At 39.4% G+C, this 19,750-nt stretch overlaps 1 protein-coding gene across 2 annotated transcripts in view; it reads right to left on the bottom strand.

The window, feature by feature from the left end:
* The window catches only part of gapvd1 (GTPase activating protein and VPS9 domains 1), a 29,248-nt gene extending 11,707 nt beyond the window's left edge, over positions 1 to 17,541 (bottom strand). The window contains exons 1-12 of one of the 2 annotated variants that reach the window (XM_013909914.1): positions 17,380 to 17,541; positions 8,201 to 8,419; positions 7,593 to 7,860; positions 6,910 to 7,482; positions 6,734 to 6,817; positions 6,489 to 6,623; positions 5,119 to 5,311; positions 4,491 to 4,571; positions 1,530 to 1,687; positions 1,127 to 1,253; positions 718 to 843; positions 429 to 602 (exon numbers count right to left, since the gene is read on the bottom strand). In XM_013909914.1, coding sequence (XP_013765368.1) covers positions 429 to 602; positions 718 to 843; positions 1,127 to 1,253; positions 1,530 to 1,687; positions 4,491 to 4,571; positions 5,119 to 5,311; positions 6,489 to 6,623; positions 6,734 to 6,817; positions 6,910 to 7,482; positions 7,593 to 7,860; positions 8,201 to 8,385 — 2,104 coding nt within the window. In that variant the 5' untranslated portion in view covers positions 8,386 to 8,419; positions 17,380 to 17,541. The remainder of the gene's footprint in view (positions 1 to 428; positions 603 to 717; positions 844 to 1,126; positions 1,254 to 1,529; positions 1,688 to 4,490; positions 4,572 to 5,118; positions 5,312 to 6,488; positions 6,624 to 6,733; positions 6,818 to 6,909; positions 7,483 to 7,592; positions 7,861 to 8,200; positions 8,420 to 17,379) is intronic. The other variant, XM_013909915.1, reaches the window with a different exon arrangement.
* Positions 17,542 to 19,750: the final 2,209 nt, after the last annotated feature.

Raw genomic sequence — 19,750 nt, 5'->3', positions numbered from 1 at the left:
TTCAGAATAAAGGATTATCAACACCAACTATTATTTAGCCGTTTCCATAAATCTGTAAATCTGAAACACAAAAAGATCAAATTCCTTTCCTTTAGTTTAAAAACAGTTCTCACTGGGGACCTATATTTCCACCCTTCAGTATATTTGACTAACAAAATAATTATTTATGGCTCTTACAGACTAAAATGAGCAATATCTTTGCAGAAACTGAACTGACTAAAATATTTTTTCTATTTGATGCTATATCACCCAAACCCACAAAGTGATGACATGTCCCTGAATCAACTTCATAAACAAAGTCCCTGTGGTAAGCAATTCATGACTGGTTCTGATAAAATATGCAGTGATCGCATGGGATCTGTATGCCCGTTCATTTGCCTACTGATCAATGAATGTCTACAAATACGCGACCCAAATCGTCGACCCACCTGCTATTTCTTGTAGCCGATCTTCGTCCATATTGGGGTCAAAGTCACTGCCGAGCACGTCGGTGCTCCAGGTTTCGCTGACCGTCTCGGAGATGTCCCGGTCATCTGTCAGACCCATCATGTCTCTGATTTCAAATTTGCGTAGTTTGTCATCGAGGTTGTCCTGTGTCGTGGCTGAAATCAAGATAAGGTGCTGTCAGACGCTTTGTCTGTTTATAGATGACTGCTGTATCTAAAATCCTCTAAACCTCTACAACTAAACTATACATTCAGAAACACGCATGCATACCCTGTTCATGCTCCAAAAGCTGCAGGGCCTCTACCCCGTTGCTCCCTGACGGGCCAGCTCCCAGCTCAGAAACAGACTCTCCCTCCAGGTCCAGAGATGACACAGAATTAGAACGATTTGAAGGGCCTAAAGTTAAGAATAAATACATACATTTTAGAAAGTGAAGACATGCAAGGTCAACAGGTCACTCAGTCAGCAGTTCAGTAAACTAAAGTACAGCATATTTTAGCCCAGACCACTTATGTTGTTTTGCTACAGTATACATTTTTTTAACCTGGGGAAAGGTGCTTTTCTCCAAATCTAAACATGAAACTCTCATGAAAATCTCTTTCAGAAATCCTTCATATTTTAAAATTTAGAAGGAAAACATAGCTACAACATATGTCACGTCATGGCATTCCAGACTGACCCTCTGAGATTCCTTCCAAGTTGTCACTGCACAGAGAGAAGCGCAATGTTTTGTCTGGTTTTCCATGCAGCTTAGTGTCATCAGCATGGCCATCCACCTGGGCCCCATCAGCCATCTGATTCAAAACCTAGAGGGTAGCATATGCAACAATATTACTTAAGATCAGCTGTAAACTTGGGCTAATACTGCTCTTTTTTCCTAGAGGTATTCTGAGTAAAAGCAGAAGGTCATATTTAGATAAGGGAGTTTGTTTTCTGTGAGATCTGTGGTATCTTGCGTAACACTGCAAGAACACAAAAGTAACAGGAAACTGGAAGAAACATTCTCTAGGTAACCATACTTCCCTTTACTGACAGGAAAAAAATATATATTCAACTGAATTTATTGCATCAAGTCACATTACCTCATTCTCTGACATCATCCCAGGGACAGTCTGAGGACCAGTTCCCAATGAAATTACCAGCACCTCCTCTGGTACCAGCTCCTGTAGGGACTCTTGGGAGCTGGCCTCTGCCTCCCCCTCCTGGGCTATGTTGGAACGGCTCCGGCTTCGAGCAGATGCTGGTTGGTGGGTTGAAGGAAACGGAACTGTGTTATTTTTACCTTTTTTTCCCCTTTTATAGTCACAAATAAGGAATCTGTTTTTAAACAAAAACAACATCAACCAAAGAGCATGTGTGAAAATGAACAGCAGCAGGCAGGAGCTGGAAAGCAGACTCAGAGTTCTATGTAAGCTGAGCTCAGCGTCATAGTCATCTGCAGGTAGCTACACACCCGTGTGACATATAAGATTAGTTTATCTCACGTGTGACAGTAATTTGCTACAAAAAACAAGGTTAGTGCTGATTATGTATGAAGTTATCCTTTACAAATCAGAAATATTACTTTAATATATTCAGCAGTTTACTGATTAAGATGTTAAGATACGGACAGATGTGAGTTTTATATGAAGGCTTAGCTCATCATGCCACTCCAAAAAATAAAAAATACTGTGGTACTGTTTAATTATGTCGACAGCTCTACTGCTAAGAGAGTGTGGCACAAACTTGTTACACAACAATCTTATTCAGACATGTCGAAGAAAAACATTTCAAGAACTTCCTGACAGTGTATCTTTTGCTGATGGCTCACATGTTAATAAATGGTGTGTCCGATTATGTGCAAGGGTGTAAATAATTTAAGGAGGTCGTATCTGCCGATAGTGCAAGTTAAAGAATTGCACCATTGAGCCCATAATTCGCTGTTTCACATTACTTTAGAGTTGACAGCTATTTTATATTTGTATCATTTCTCATTCTGCCACAGGTTCATAACAGAGTGGCGGCAGTATTTTGTAATTAATGTGGCATCGTTCACGTCCCGTTGTTGATCCATGACTTTAGTTCATAGACTCTGTGGCTATTTTTATGTCTTACTATAGTTCAAAATTTTGGTAAGAAGGATGAAGAAAGCCATGCTTTGTGATGTGGCTAACTTGAAACTGGCATGTCGAGATCACATAAGCATGCAGTGTTTCTCGGTGTTATCGTTCATCGTTCTTAAAAGCTTCAGCCTCCAAGACAGGTCTTTGCAAACTGATGGTTGAAGTCATGATGGTTATGTAAATCTTTTATATGCAGATACCGACATTCATTCTCATCAGCATGACTTTGAGAGTCATGAAGATCTGGTTTTTATGGTCTCTACAAGTACAGCAGAGTCTACAACCTGCCCCAAAGGCCACGCTTCACAAGCTGGTATAATAGGTTCGCCGCCGCCTTTTTGTTTATTCAATTAGAGCTACTCTGCTCACACACATCCACCCAAGTTGTTAGACTCATATTGTCCAGTTGGAAAAAATCGTCCAACCATCAGCTTATTAACATGCAACAATCTCCAAAACTAACAAACTCACTGTTTTAATTTAAAATTACCAACACTGAAACACAGTGCACTATGTATATTCAAATACCAAATTACCTGCTTTTCACGGTTTAAAAATAGCAGGCCGAATGCACTGTAGCACAGAGCAGCACTTGATATACACACGTAAAAAGAAAACGAAGGGTCTAACATATTTTACCTGCTTTTTAGTTTTTAGTAACTATAACGTCATGCATATATTCTTTAGTTCATGCACTGGAAACGAGCACAGGCCTTAAAATAGATTTAAGATTCTACAGTAACTATTGACACCTGATATTCCATCTCAATGGAATTTTCCAAACAACATTACACACAAACGAAAGATATTAGGCCATATGGCATTCACCCTGGATTGCATTTGTCTTTGCAAAACAAGTGTTTTTATCAATAATTCTCCCATAAAAGCAAAATCAAATTGAAACAGGAGAAACAAATGCTGGCAAAAGTTTCAAGGAGCCAATATAATCAAGCTAAGCCCTAATTAATACAATTAATTTCACCTGTGTGAGAAACCAACTATGGCATCAAAGTATGAGATTATAAGAAGACATTGTAATTAAGGGTGTGCGTGACTAGATAGCTAATCATTACTATTATCATGAGTCAGTACCAGACATACTAGTCGTTTAATTGTTAACAGTTCAACTGATGCTCAATACATTGTGGCCTAAATGTTATGCAGCCATCTTCCACCAGGGGGAGCTGCAATCCTGACATTGTCATAGAGGTTCTCACCACCCGGATAAGAGGAAGAAAATAAATAGATGATTTATTCTTGGTATTTTAGATTTTAACCTTTTTTCAGATGGTTGTCACAAATTATAGAATAATGCATGATAATACATGATGTGAGGTACCACACTTGAGTCATTGTTGAAGAATGTGATTAAACTCAAATGTCTTTCTTAGACACTTTTTGGCACTGTCCATTAAACGGTCTTCAAATTTAACTTGATATCTGAGTGTTTCTAAGTTATACTGGTCGGTTAGCCTAATTTTATTTGTTATTTAGCCGACTATGAAATTCGTCACCATGACCATCCTTAACTGTAATAGTTTCTTCTTTAGCTTAGTCCAGCTGAGGTATAAACCAGAAGGGAAAAAGGTGAAAGATAGATTTTCCCCACTCTACCTGTTAATGAATAGCCATATTCCGCTGATTAAGGAAGCAAAGAAACAGGGGGGGAAGAAAACAAAAATAAAAAACGTATAAAACAAAATGAGTGGAATAACATCTTAGCTCTAATAATCAGCCAAAGCACTGTGAAGGGCAAAGCAGGCATGTTGAGAGCACAACAACAACAGCAATGCTAGGTAACAAGTTGTGCGGCAGCGTGGTTTCTGTGCAGCTTGGAGCGTGAACCAACGTCTTATGAGTGTCATCTAACATAAAGCTGAGAGAAGCCACAGATATGAGGGTTAGGTTCTCGTCCACTAACACGACTGACAGGCTACCCACCAAAAGGGGTTACTAATGGAATGTGTGCAGACAGGGTGGTGGTTGTGGGGTCCCAGGATGTTATAGCAGCTAAGTGTTGTCCTGGTCATTCATTGGCAGCACAGGAGGAAAGGAAAAGGACAAGGTAGGGAGTTGGAGACAGAATACAAAGTATCTGAGAATTCAAAGTAGTCCAAGTAGTCAAGATTGAGTAAATAAATGCACAAGTGATTCATTTCTAATTAAGGCGAGTTGCTACAGAATCATTTGTCTTGAAAATGGTAATGAAGGTAATCTATGCATCTTTTCCATCCATTCCAATTAAAATTAGTTCATTTATATTTGGTAATTTAATTGGTTGTCATTTCTCTAATAGAGCCTCAATCCAGGCCATACTAATTATCTTTATAACAAGCTAAGAAGTAGCTCATTAGCTTCTCATAAAATACAGGCTTTCACTAGCTATCACCGTTCAACTCTAATTGTTTACTTTGCCCCTCATTAGACAAACTCTAGACTTATATCTTCTAGTCCTTGTATCAAATTGTGATGTTTTATCAAGCCAAAAGTTTTTTAAGATCATGTACACCAGTGCATACAGTCTTAATAACCAGAGTCACAGAAGGACAGGTGCTGTGGAGAAAGCTACCTATAGGAAGTCTGTTCTTCTTGTTGGCAGGAGTAGTAGCTGGAGAGAGCTGAGGGGTGTTGGATGGAGTGAGCTCCAGGCTGTTGCTCTTAACAGTCCGAGACTGAGGCACATTGGCCAGCAGGGTCTCCAATGCCATGTGCTCCTCCTCTCTAAGGTGGTCCCCTGCCATCAAGCCTCGAACAAACTCCACCTAGAGTTGCAAGGAAAACAGTCTCGAGTTACCAGGACTTCTTTATAGGTAATATGTAAGACATGATTTGATCCTTAGCCACAATTACAGGCCATGGAAAAGGACTACACCGTTTTCATGTGTTCGTGGAACGTACTGAGTAATAACTGGAAGTGCAGACTGGAATACGTTACTTAAATTCTGTACTAATGACTTCTTCAGAAGCTACTTTGAGCCAACTGTCCCAATTAAACAGACAAAATTAGAAGTGCAGAGAGGTGCCCCTCAGTATATATTTAAGTACAGGCATATAAAATCTGATTTTGGACTAAGAATGCACTTCTCCAGATAAGGTTTTTCATAAGACATTCAAAGAAGCAATGATGCACAAAGCTGGAAAAGCCCACAAAAGCATGTTAAGAGCTTCATTAACTCACAGAAAGACAAATTATCTAATAAACAGAGAAACTTAAAAACTGGCACTAAGCTTCTTGATACCACTAAAGCTTGATTTAGATTTCTGCAGGGAAATTTACTTTAGAATTTAAAAGTTACTAATATAAGCTACTCCGTTTCCAGCTTTGAGTAATTGCTCAGCTTTGCTCAAAGAACCAATGTTTGTGTATGAATAGTTTAGACAGATTGTATTTATTTATAAGCCTCCGATCAAGATCAGAGCACATTATATCTATCAAAAATGAAGTCCTCACAGTCCTTAGAACCTGAAGTGTAAGCAGGAAGTAGAATGTAGCATTTTCCAAGATCATCCGATTGATCTTAAAGGCGAATTTGGATTTGTCAAAGTTCTTTGGAAACCTAAACTGGTTCCCAGTGTGGAGTTACACACGGCTTCAGTTCATCTACAAAGTTATTTTTGCAGTGATTGGAGTAAATGACCGCATCTAGCTTTCATACTAAAAGGAATTTGATCTGTTTTATGATCTTGAATAAACATCCATGTATTAATGCATATCCCATCAAGTCAGACAGAGCTATATGTAGGATACTTAGAACAATTTCTCTAATACATTAATTAGAGTCATCTCATCCTGCTATTGGCTTTCAAGTACCTTCGAGTGGCTCAATAGAGTAGCTAAATTTTCGAAATTTGATAACATACCAACGATTAACCTGCAAGTACTTTGTTTTTGTCAAAACACATAACAGGGACATATACTGTAACTGTAAAACAGCCTACCAGAGAAAGCAGCTGATTATGAGTAACATAGACTGCAGTCCTACTGAGGCCTTCTAGAAGATTCATTGAGGACATGGGTGGGGTTTCAACTGCTCTTCCGCCAATCACCACATCCAGAAAAGCAGCAACACAACTCTGCCAAACAGAGACCCAGAAAACACATCTTAGTACATAAGGCCCCTCATTTTTTAACCCCAAAAACCCAAACAAAAAACACATTACTCTGTTTACAGAAACAGACCTACCTTATCAAACTTGGACAAACTGCTTTTCCGCCTTGGGTCTGCATCATCGTCGGCCATTGCCAACTGCTGCAAAAGTTGCCCCACCTGTATGGCAAAACAAAAACATTGTAAACCCATCCACAACAGAATGGCCGTGTATATGACATTACAAAGAGAAAACGTGCTGCGCCACTTGCCTGCATTAAATTGAAGCGAGCCACTTCATTGATCGGTGCGTCTGAGATAATGCCATACTGCTCTGGGTTAACTATAGCTGGACAAATGAAGCAGGTCAGCAGCAGATCTGTACACATGGTGCGCACCTCTCCCACCTCAAGACGCTCTACGCATGACAAAGTCTTGTACATCTGGGACACGATCCAGCGCAGGCTGTGAGGAAAGCAGTAGGTGTTCTGCTTCAAGTAACCGATAAACTTGTTGACCAGAGCGACCAGCTTGGCTTCGTTCGCTTCGACAGCTGCCTGCACCCTCTGCTTGTAGCCCTCAGAGCCTTTCTCTCCGTAGCGCTCTTGCTGGGCCGGAGTGAGGCGCTCCGTCACTTTGGCTGGGTCGGTTTCCAGGTGGTCCTCATCTTCAACCAGAAGCTGCATAATAGGTTCGTGTAGGGTGGCAGTGAGGAAGAGCTTGGCGGAATAAAGGCCCTCGGAGAAGAGCTTGAACAGTATGCTGAAGGCACAGGTTCCCCGTCGGAGTAAACGACGAGGGTTGTCACTCTCCTTCAGCTCAAACTCTATCAAGTACCGCAACACCTGGTAGTTGGAAAGAAAGATGGATGAACCAGACGAAAACCTCTTATCTCACTGAAAACCTATGAAACTGTTACTAATGTGTAACAGCAGAAGCAGGTGGGATCACTGACCTGTAGTAAGTAGCTCTCATCCTCCTGCATGATACAGTTGCCATAAAGTGAGGTGAAGACTGTATATATGGCACCTTGAGTGTGCTCCTGGATCAGCCTCTCTCCTGCCACCAAGCAGGACGCAACCAGCCGGGGATTATCCCTCAACCTGGCCAAGAACTCTCCATAGATTGTTTCATGAAAGCCCAGCGTCTTGTAGCCATCAATAAACTGTGTATCTTCCAACATTTTGGCATGTTGGCAGCATTCAGCCGGAGAGGCCTCAGCACTGTGGAACAGAGTTGTGTCATTACCACATTTTATAGAATTCCTTCCACCAACAGCAGTTTTAATCTTTCCATTTTTTCCTCCCTAAAAAGACCAAACTCAACTAAAAGTTTAGAATTGCACTAAAATGTTTGCATCTAGCTCCGTTTTACTTACCAATCTGGCTAAAATGTCTTTCTGCAAACCAAGTCAAATCTTGGAAATGCCCAACTTTCCTTAACTCTCCCCCAAATAAATTGTAATTTTTACATTGCTCTCTGCGTATAGGTTAAAAATACAAAATATTCTGGACTTTTCTCTTATTCGCCAACAATACAGTGAATCGTGACAGTAGATCTAACCTAGTGAGAATGAGACGATCGAGGTTGATGCGCTGCTGCTTTGCGATCCATGCAGCGCGGTACAGCCTCTCAGCTGTCTTCAGCACATCACTGTTGAGCCTCTGGATCAGCTGCTTCTCTGACGCCACATACAGCCGCTCCTGCTTCAGGTGGTGGGCCAGAGTGTGGATATCTGGCTTCACCATCTTCAACGGCTCACTCAGGCAGAGAGGCAAATGACTGGAGCATAAAAGAGACAAGATCCAATGGAAACAACGTAAATCGGTATAGTATGTGGAACTAAAACTAAATAGACATTTAAAAAAAAAAACAACAAAAACATCAACAAGAGAAAGGTTTCTATCAGGGGAACTGCACCGATTTCACACACAGAAGTTTCTGATATTTCAGTCACAGTTGTGTCACAAGGGCACATTGGTAGGAGGAAGTGAGAACTCACCAGGCAGGGACAATAAAATGATGCTATTGGTTTTATTAAATACTGTTTGCCACACATGTTACATTTTATTCAGTTTCCTGTAAGTCTCAACTTTGTGAAAGTGAAGGATTAAATTCCTGGAAAAACTATAAAGTGCTGAAACTGAAAGGATTTACCTTTTCCTTTTTTTTAATGTTTGTTTTGTTTTTTTAAACAAACAAAATGGAGAAACTGTCTTTTAGTCACTTTTTGGGCAGTTATTGTAACGTTCTACCACAGGCAACCGTGCTGTTGAAGGGTCAAGTATATGTATGAAATGAAGTATATGTAGAGAGTAGTATTCTAATGGTTTGCAATTGTTCTATAGCAGATCATTTTCTCTCTAAAAAAATTGGCTTAATATGGGGTATGATCAAAAAGTTCTGGGAATCGGCCCCCCGAGAAGAAGAAAAACAACACTTTAAATTTGGCTGCCCTCCACTTTAGGATCCTCTTCTTGTATTGAGTATTGAGGTCCAAATTTCAATGCATGGTGTGCCAGTACACAATGGCTATGACCAGAGACCCAGTTCACAACACCAGTGATGAACCTCCACTCAAATTTGGGTTATTTTGAAATAAGTTTATGTTTGACCTCTGTGTATTTTGAGATCCTTGGTTAAATAATTGCAGAGTACACAGTACAGGTAGCCCTAACAGAACGTTCAACAGTCCTAAAAGTGGTCCAAAGATACACAAGGGGTTGACCTTGAAGGAGAAAATTTTAACTCTGTTTCTTTTTTCCCCTCATGGGCAGATTCCCAGAAAATTAAGATCACACCACATACTACATTGTTCATGATGGTTACATCATACAAGGAAAATGATCATTTGCATTCAGTGTGTTTTGCAGACTGGCCCAGTGACAACTGCAAAAGCAGGCTTTGTCACAAGCTCTGGGACGCGCTACTGAGCAGAAAATGCAAATCATTCTTCCTTTGCCACTCATACACAGCCAAAACACATAATCCAAGCAGAATGCGTGAAATTTGAATGATTTCTTCCTTAATTCTATCTACAAAAGCCTCTTTGTGTGTGGTTGCAAACATTTAAAAAAACGATTAAAATAAGGAGTTTAGGCACTGGGAGGAGAAGAAGAATAAGACTAATGGAGAAAACTGCCTTAAAAGCAGGAATGACTGCAGCGCAGCGTCACTGCTCGGAAGATAACAGACAACTACAACATTAGAGCTGATACACCAGGCAAATCAAATTGGTTATGCAGACATAATGATTGGCTTTACATTGAATTCCCATGGCAAAGAACAAACAGCGATTCTTTTACTTCACTATTCATCATTTTTATGTTTACATTTTTCATTAAAAGCAGCATTATAACATTATGTGACTATATATAGTCAAATGGTAAAAATGGCTGATCAGAAACACCAAAGAAATGAATAAAGTAGTGGTGTCAGCGTCGTTAAAATGACGTTAACGTCATAACCGCATTAATGCGGCAAATCTCCGTTAGCGAGTTAACGTGGATCGCCCCGTGCGTGGGGCTGCATGTTAGCGCGGGTAGCTCGTTAATGCGTTATTGCCGTGCAGCCCCACGCACAGGGCGATCCACGTTAACTCGCTAACGGAGATTTGCCGCATTAATGCGGTTATGACGTCATTTTAACGAGATTAACACTGACAGCACTAGAATAAAGACATTTATTATTATTATTCTTTGCAAGCAACATATTTTGTGTATAAGAAGTACTAATCAATTGTAAGCTCTATTATTATAACTGCTTGATGAACACTTATTTACAGACATGCATGCCATTAGATTCCAGTCACCCCAGCGCGTCACTGTACTAAAAATTGTTTAGCATAATGTAGTTACAAACAACATACATGTAACGTAGACATAATGTCAACAACGCGTGTCTGCATAACCTAGATGTGATGTTGTTGTTCGTTTTGAAACCAGCTTTACACATCTAAAAAAATGAAATAAAATAAATTCCCCACTCGCCCTGCAGGCGATCTCGATCCCTTCAAGCTTGGGCCCTCTAACAGATGCCTAGGACTGTGCTCTTTGGACAGAGATCTCAGATGTTGTTCCAGGGATGACACTCCCCCAGTGTGGAGGTCACTGCCCTGAGTGCTCCAATTACCATAGCGACTACTGTTGCCTTCCCCCTCCACAGCTTCCCGAGCTCTTCTCTCAGCCCTTGGTACTTTTCCAGCTTCTCGTGTTCCTTCCTCCTGATGTCGCTATCACTTGGTATAGCTACATCTATCACTAGGGGTGTTTTCCTCTGCTTGTCCACCACTCCTATGTCTTGTTAGTTAGCCATCACCAGTTTGTCTGTATATAAAAGTCCTACAGGATCTTAGCTTGGCAATTCCTGAGGAGTCAGCTGAATGTGAAGAACAAGATCTGGGCAATCAACATGCCTGTGATCAGATACCCCACTGTGATGATAAGCTGGCCAAAGGAGGAGATAGAAGCTACTAGGGGTGGGCGGTATAAACGGTATACGGTAGAAACGATATAAATTTGGCCAACGGTAGAGATTTTGACTATACCGCTCTACCGCGATAGAGCATGTTGATGGTGTCATCAAGCTGCACCTGTTTTGGTCGAAAGCATTACAGCGGCTGCAAACAACATCATCTGCAAATTATGCCGGGCGACAGTAATAGCAAAGAGACGAAGCACTTTTGGAATATGGGGAAAACCAAAATCTGCGTTTCCTCCACTTCCGTACCATTGATTCATTAATGCTGAATTCTCTCGCAGCTGCTCTATTCCCATGTTGTTGCAGTATATTAATGACCAACCTCGTATTGTGGATGGATTATCTCAGTTGTTCTCCTGACTGAAGTTTGGTCCCTTTATAGCATCCTGCCATGCAATTGCATTTGTCCCTAACCACCAGAAACCTTCACGTTAACTTTTATCTAGTGGAAAAAAGTTAGCGTTCATCCTTCAGCTTCACTGTGCTAATGTTATGCTAACGTAACTGTTTTGCTAGCGATCATGTAGGACATCATTATATACCAGCTAGCCCAACTTCAGTAACCCTACAAAAGTCACTGCTGTTTAGTTTTCTGTCTTCATTTATGTTGGAAGTGATAGCAGAGCTGTACGTTTTAATTTTTGATATAGCAAGTCAGAACATTAAGTGGAAACTAGCGAGCTAACTTCCTGCTAACTTCTAACTCCGTTGAATTTAATAGATTCTGTTTTCATGATGCCTGGATGTTAAACTTAATTTTTACACCTGGTAGAGCAGCAACGCTGATCATTTTATTAAAGATGAAAGAATTTAGACAGCTTTTAACTCTCAGTGATGCCACATAGGGCTGTGCGATTTGACCAAAATCTCATATCCCGAAAAAAGAATTCTATCGTCCCGATAGCGATATAAATCACAAAAATGTAACATGTTCTGTAAATTCTGTGAATCTCAGGCAGCTCGACTTGCATGAAGTGTTTCCAGCTGCGCGTCATGTAGCTGGAGTCGAGTCGATGCATGAAACGATACATTTTTAGACATAAGTTGTAACAGCCTCAGTTTTCTTTATGAATATTTATTACACAGCATGCTGTGGGGAAACGCCTGTTCTAACGTTTGAGTCCAAGGTCTATTTTTTAGCACCTGGCGGCTCTTTTTTACTTCTCATCCATAAATAATCTGCTCTTTCACGTGATTCAGTTTATTTTGAAAAGTCTCAACAGGATCTTGAGCTTTATTGTGAAAGGTTTATGTGGAACATAAACAAGCGGACACGTTGTTGCTAACCATAACGCATAAAAACAGGCGCTTGTCCGTCCGTAGTGTGGTTATATTAAATATAAGAGAAATAGAGAACTTTAAGAAATTAATATAGCCACTACAGTGTCCATCAAAACGATGAAAAAATATTGCCATAAACAGTTTATTTTAAATGAAACGATAGACGTTTTTATATCGTCATCCGATATATATCGTTATATCGAATAGGGCTGGGCTATATCATACCGTTCACGGTAATACCGGTGTAATTTTGGGCAAAGATAGGAAAATGAAATATCGCGATAGAATATGGGTAAAATGCGCATGCGCAGTGCCTTTGTTTACATACGCACATGGCGGCGACGCAGAATGAGAAGAGCGAAAGTGGATCGTTAAATGAAACGGATGAACCAGAATTGGTTTGTAAAAATGCTGCAACTCCAGTGGTGTGGAACTGGTTTAGCTTTTGTCCGTCAGATATACAATCAAAGCACTATTTTTGGTAGCGCATGCTAGCGGGCCGTCGTTATTATCGTGTTGTTTGGAAAATACGGCATACTTAAAATCAATCCTTTGATTTTTCTGAAAATCGACAGTGCCCCTTATAATCCCGTGTGCCTTTTGACCTCGAAACGATTTTATGTCGTACACGGCACTAAAAATATCTGTCACATGTTTTAGTACGACTTTGCTAAGCTACGAAGCTGCACAGCTTGATGGATTGTCGGAGCATTACGGCTATCGTAGGCAGGCGCCACATGGAGTGATACGTATTGTGCTTCAACATAATATTACCATATTGTGTGTGTATAACCTCTTTTTAAGTTTTGTGAATATTATACATGGTTATGCTGAGGATATGTCGGCCAATTTCCACTGGAAATGCCTTTTGGTTAAATTGTCAGCAAGGAATTTGCACTATTACATTTTTATATAACTTTAATGTACATAAAAAACAGCTGCTTGTTTAAGTGAAAAGACATTGATAGGGTTTTTTGCACTAATAAAGTTGTGGAGTTGTAAAGCATTTTGTCTAGTGTCAATTATATCGTCAGTTATATCGTTATCGCAAATTTTCAAATGTATATTGTGATAAATATTTTTGGTCATATCACCCTGCTCTAATATCGAACAGCCCTAATGCCACAGTGTTCGTTTGACTGTGGGACCTGAAGCAGACGGAGTTTTGGACCCAGATTACTTCGCAAGCAGCCGTAATGTTCCGGCAATCCATCAAGCGGTGCGCCTTCATAGCTTACCAAAGTCGTACTAAAACATTTTTTGACAGATTTTTGCGTGCCGTGTATCACATAAAATCGGTTTCAGGTCAGTAAGCACAACCAGAATTCATACATAAGGCACACTGTTGATTTTTGAGAAAAATTAAAGGATTTTAAGTGTGCCTTATAGTGTGTAAAATACGTTATACAGAAGAAAAGAATATATCGCGATATATATCGTTACCACACATGCTTCTAATTATACCGTGATATGGATATAGGCCATATCGCCCAGCCCTTGAAGCTACTGACATCAACACAAGCTCCTTACAATGCATGGAGGGTTTCACCCCAAGTCTGCCAGCCTGAGTCTGCACATTAAGCAGGAGGAAGAAGACCAAGGAGTAGTCACTGTCAGTACCAATCTCTACTTTCAATCATCTCTCTATTTTCTCTATTAATTAACAAATTGTGTTATTTATAAAATGTCAAATATTAATGATCAATGTGAACTAAGGCTTCAGATGTTGTGCTTATCAACATAAAGGCTAAAAAAAACAACAACAACAGAAAAACCCACATCAGTCAGCCGTTAAGCTTTGGAAATGACCAAAATGATTAACCAATGATTAGTAAAAAAGGTGCCAATCATTTCCAAACTTTACCATAGTCCAGTGGTTACAGAAAGGCTTATCCATTTTGTGATGTTGAATTTTCCCGTTCCACTACTGATGATACTAATACATTGGAACAACAAATCCCTGGTTGGGTCTTTATTGTATTGTAAACTGCTCTAGATTTTGGACCTTTGTAAATTAACAGATCAGAATAATAAAGACAAAAAAGTCATTTTCTCTCAGTTCAAAAGTCATTTCAGATCTGAACGTAAGTCACTGACAGGTAATTCCCATATGGAAAAGATATATATAAATCTTATAAAGTTTTTATCTGTCTTGTATGAAACTTGTATGAAAAGCATACAAGAGTGAAAACACATATAAGATCCCTTGAAAAATTATATAATGAAACTTGTATGTTTTGTATACTTACTAAAAACATATATGATTTACTCATGAAAGTGGCCACTTTCATGAGTAAATCATGTAAGCCTTATATGATTTATATATGATTTACTCATGAAAGTGGCCACTTTCATGAGTAAATCATATATGTTTTTACTATTTCTTTTCCATATGGGATTGGCTTACAAGCACACTTATGGCGCACTTCCACTGAGCCGCTCATCTTCTTGAATAAGCACATTCCTCACATATTTGGACAGAAGTGAAAAAGCAACTAGGCTTTTAAGTGTCTAGCAGAGAGGTTTACTGCCATTTGCCACAGCCTCATGTGCATGCGAGCGTCAATACAATCCACAGAGTAGAGCTACCTGGTGAGTCAGTCATGGAGAGCACAGAGGAACTCTAAAGCAGAAGAGAAACCAAACAACAGACACTGAGGGAAGGCATAATCTTCAACTCTGTAAGCTGCATGTGAGAATAAAAGTCGTGGCAGGACAGCCACTGAAATCTGTTAACATGAGTCACGAGAGGACCGAGTGTTCACTCATAACATCTCTAAACGCCTTAATTTATTATCAATGCCAGGGCAAGTCTAGGGGAAAAAAAAACTTCTGATGGTGCTTATTAAATGAAGGAGGATAATGTGAGCAGAAGTTAAGTAGGTTGTGGTGAAGAAAATACTCAGAGGGGAAAATAGAAGACAGGGAGCAAAAAGCAAACCAAGGAGCTAACTGAAATGACTCATTAGCAAAACTCCATCTTGATAACAATAATGATACAATGCCACACCACAATACAATAAATAAATAAATCTCTCATTGTTCTTGCTTTTTTCTCCAGGTTTATTTTTCTCATTCGGTTACACAGATATTATTGATACATTATTGTCTTAAAAGGGGCTGTATCAAGACACCACCGTTAGCGTGGACAATGTTCTGGGACTTATTCTGCGCTTCCTACTTCTAGTAAATATCTCAGCATCGGAGTAAAGGTGTTTGGATCACAGCCCACTCCACCCACTACATGAGCGCACACAAACCAACAGAACTGAGTGTTTTTTTTATTTATAGATTTAAAGGATTTCACTTTCCACAAAAGGTATCTGCGGTCCCGAGCAAACATCCTCTTCACACTTCCCTTTCTCAGAATTTCTTACACTGCTCAGCAGGCAGATAGTGTACAGAAAATATGTGAGGTTTACGGGTGACCTTTCTCAGCATTTTTCCTGAACCTCAATCCTTTCTGAAGGAGTAAAAACTGACCGTTCGCTGCAGGTTTGGCCAATTTAACCAGCACACACTTTATTAATGCATCAGGACAAGAACTGATGAAACACGAAATGAAACGGAGCAAGAATAAAAGTAAACATCACCTGAGGGGTGGCTGCAGATCATTGTATTACAACAAATTTATAATAATAATAATGATTATTATCATTATTATTATTATTATTATTATTATTATTATTATTATCTGGATTAACTAACAATGACTCCCCACTGCTGCCTGCTTGCTTTACTATTGAGCATTTTGAGCAACAAATTTGAATGGACTGTAGCTGAGGTTTCAGACTGAAAAACTTGAACCTTGGTCAGGCACTTTGTAGTCACAAATACAGAGGAATAAAGTCCTGTTTGCTGAGCCTCAGTCAGATCTGAATCACATTCAATTTTTAGTAAAGACTTAAACTGAAAGTGACTACTGAGGCTATAAACAAAAAAGCATGACGTGATGAGCAATATGGGAGTTATGGGCTTAGATAACTAAGGACATGGAAACTGTAGCTCTAGTTATTTTACAGGTGCTAAGACTTTACTGCACTGTACTGTACAACAAATACGTGTATGTTTGTGTTGTGATTTTTGTCATTAAGCTTAACCTTGGGGGGAAAAAATTACAACTTTTTTTTAAAGACATAACACACGACAAGGAGCAACGTTTCACATTTTGCAATTGGCAACGAACAGGCTGAATTAAATTTGAGTTAACCGGCTTCATTTTTTGTAATCTACCAGTAATTACTATAATGATAACGGACAAAACCGAGCGATAATTACTTATTGCCAGAAACATGTACCGCTTATTTGAATAGTCGTGTTCAATGACAACATGCTTCTGATATCCTAAGGCCTAACAAGCCTTAACGTTACAAACATCATGTTTGTACCTATGTTTTTACGTTACAACTTTAGACACCGCACCCACTTTTCTCAGTGAGTGGGTGAAAGCATATCTAACACAAAATCTGAATAAAACATGTACATTTTCTAACTGCCGTGCATTTGTGTGTTTATAGTGTCCTTGATTTGATGCTGTTTCCACTCCTGAGATTTGGCCAAGCAGCCAGCAGATCGAGATGGGTAATGTTAATGCCCGTAAACGCCTGCTCCATTAACTTGTAGTAGATCACCACAAGACGACCCGGGAATCCTATCAATTAAACCATTTGACCGGTATTTGCCAGCTAAAAGCTATGAAGGAAAGTGGAACAAGGGGCACCCAGGTGTCACACTGCTTCCAGTAAAGACGAACTTGCGGATGCACTGATTTGTGGGACGCGGAAAGAAAGTAGCCCTGTGAACTGGCTAATTTTGTAGTAGCCTGCTAATGTTAACCAAGTTAAACTGGGCTAACGTTTGCGAGCAGGTCAAGCTAATGATGAGCTAGCCCGACAGCTACGTTAGCTTAGCTTTAGGCTGCAAGCTCCTGAGGGGACCAAATGTGAACAACAATACGCGTTACCATAAAATCAGTCACTTACCAAACGTAATTAGTCCGTACTAATTGTTCCCACCTCCTCTAAACACAGCTGATCATAAGATTTCTCGAGTCAGTCAAGTGTTTGTTGGCGGTTAGCGGTCTCACACTGCCTTCTTCATTAGCGAACGCTGCTGTCATTTACTGTCATCACGAGGAGACCTGCGCAACGCGCATGCGCAAAAGGAAGCGTTTGGGTCGTTAAAGGGACATTTCACGCTAAAATAGAAAACATGTTTAAACATCAGGTTTCCTGGAAATTAAGGAGGTTTAAACCTTCCTTTTGTGGTACCTTTCCGTTACTATCTCTTATGTTAACTGATCGGTTTTGACCCGTGTCCTAAATCAACCAAAGAATATCCTCAAAACAATGGTTTACCATGCAGTTTGATTGTTAGTTACCTTGTTAGGCTTCCTTATCCATGAAAAGACTGGTTTTAATATTTTTCTTGTAGCTCCCAGGCCCTTTCTTTTTACAGCATATCTCGTTTCCATTCTAAAAAATGTTTTAAAATAAAAGGGTGTTATGTTACCTTACTATCGTTGACAGGTAATAGAACACACACACACACGCGCGCACACACACACACACACACACACACACACACACACACATATATATATATTAGTTTAATATTATAAACTATAATAACGTCTGTAGTGTTATGGGTCAACATCACACCCCAGTGCAAGTAGTAGGAGAGAAGAACTGGAGAGCTCTTTCTGTGACAGACTGCTGTATCCTGTGTGCACAAAGGAGCGGTATCACAGGTCCTTCCTCACAGCAGCTGCGAGGTTGCAGTCCAGAAACCATATCGAGGATTTGATGTTTTCCTTGTTTTTTCTCAGGGATGCCACTCGCAGGTTTGCTTCTCTAACTCTTCCTGTCGTCTTCAATTCGATGCATAGCTGGTTTTTGCATCACATCCCATTATGTCGTATTTGCCTGAATTGCTGGGCATGTATTGCCAGAAGGAGCATTTCCCATGGAAAGGGGCAAAACATTCATACTGTTATGTCTGGGCCTGGGTTGAATTTCAGTGAAATGAGCCTCGCCCATCCAAGAGATATCACCACTTTTGGATTTGTTTGTTTCAGCAGGAGCAGCTTCAGCAACTGTGACCTCCTCACCAGATTCATCAGTTGTATCCGTGTCCTCTGGTTGATAATTATATCCTTCTTCTTCTCATAAAGAGCTTGGCTTATTGTAGAATTCTTTCTGCATGATGCAAACTTGATGTCACCAAAATGAGTCGGTCTTACATGTAGATCTCAGTTTGGATGACCTTTTCAGTGAAGCAGTAAGAATAAAAGGGGTTGTTTATTTAGGGAAGGAGACAAAGCGTTAAAGAGAGTAGCTTCTAAATGAGTTAGTGAGCTCACAGTGTGTTTATGACTTTAGCTTTAGCACTACTGTTTTATAATGTTATATTATAACTGGGTCTAAACCAACCCCAACAATAAAAAAGTCATAATTTTCACCAGCGCATTTCATTTTATAATTTAGTTTTATTGTTTTACTTTGTTTAAATAGAAATTCTGACAAAGTCAAAAAAGCCTTGATACAATAAACAAATTTAAAAGGTACTTTTATGCATTTTATAACCTAAAAATGGGCTGGTCCTGACTATAACACAAGAGGATTTGTATTTAAATAGGCACACATTATATCCCAAATATTTATTTTTTATGCACATATTATGTGTCTCTTTATGGATAACCAAGTGACATTTAAATTGTTTATATATAGTTATATGGAAGCATGGTTATTATCATATTTACATAATATGTTCATCTCTGTAATAAGGTTTTTTTTATGCAGAATACAGAAAAAATTCTTTGGATTAAATCTGTTCGGATCCTTTTTCAAATGTGTATTCAACACGCAACTGATGTTTTGCTTTATTTTATTTGTGAAAGCAAAACTTGATGTACCATTAACGCTGCCGTAAAGCTGTGTATGGGACATGATATGAACACTAGAAAAATATGATGTTGTCATCTAATCAGAGCTGAAACATAGTCGTTTCTCCATAATTTCTCAAAACACAAATTCATAGTTCTGAATGTGCATTTTCCAAAACAAGTTGTGAATCAAACAACTACAGGTAACCAAAAGCTACCCAAAGAGCTGTAACTCATATGTCACAGAGGCTATTTAAAATAGTAATGTTAAGGATTTATACCTCCAACTTAACTGGACATGTACCATCAGTTGTTCAGAACCTCGTGAAGTATGTTTTACTCCCCACAGCCTGAGTACCATTGAATCCTAATATTTTTGTTTTTTTATACACACACCGAATGTCCTTTTATGAATGATGTATCAGTAGTGGTTTACTTGTTGCTGTTTTTTTATTATTATTTTATAATGC

The sequence above is a fragment of the Pundamilia nyererei genome, unplaced genomic scaffold, assembly GCF_000239375.1.
Source record: "Pundamilia nyererei isolate P.nyererei 1_Seehausen unplaced genomic scaffold, PunNye1.0 scaffold00033, whole genome shotgun sequence".
In the NCBI taxonomy this organism is placed as follows: Eukaryota; Metazoa; Chordata; class Actinopteri; order Cichliformes; family Cichlidae; genus Pundamilia; species Pundamilia nyererei.
Note: the sequence above shows the minus strand (reverse complement) of the source record. Positions and strands in the feature narration are given on the sequence as shown.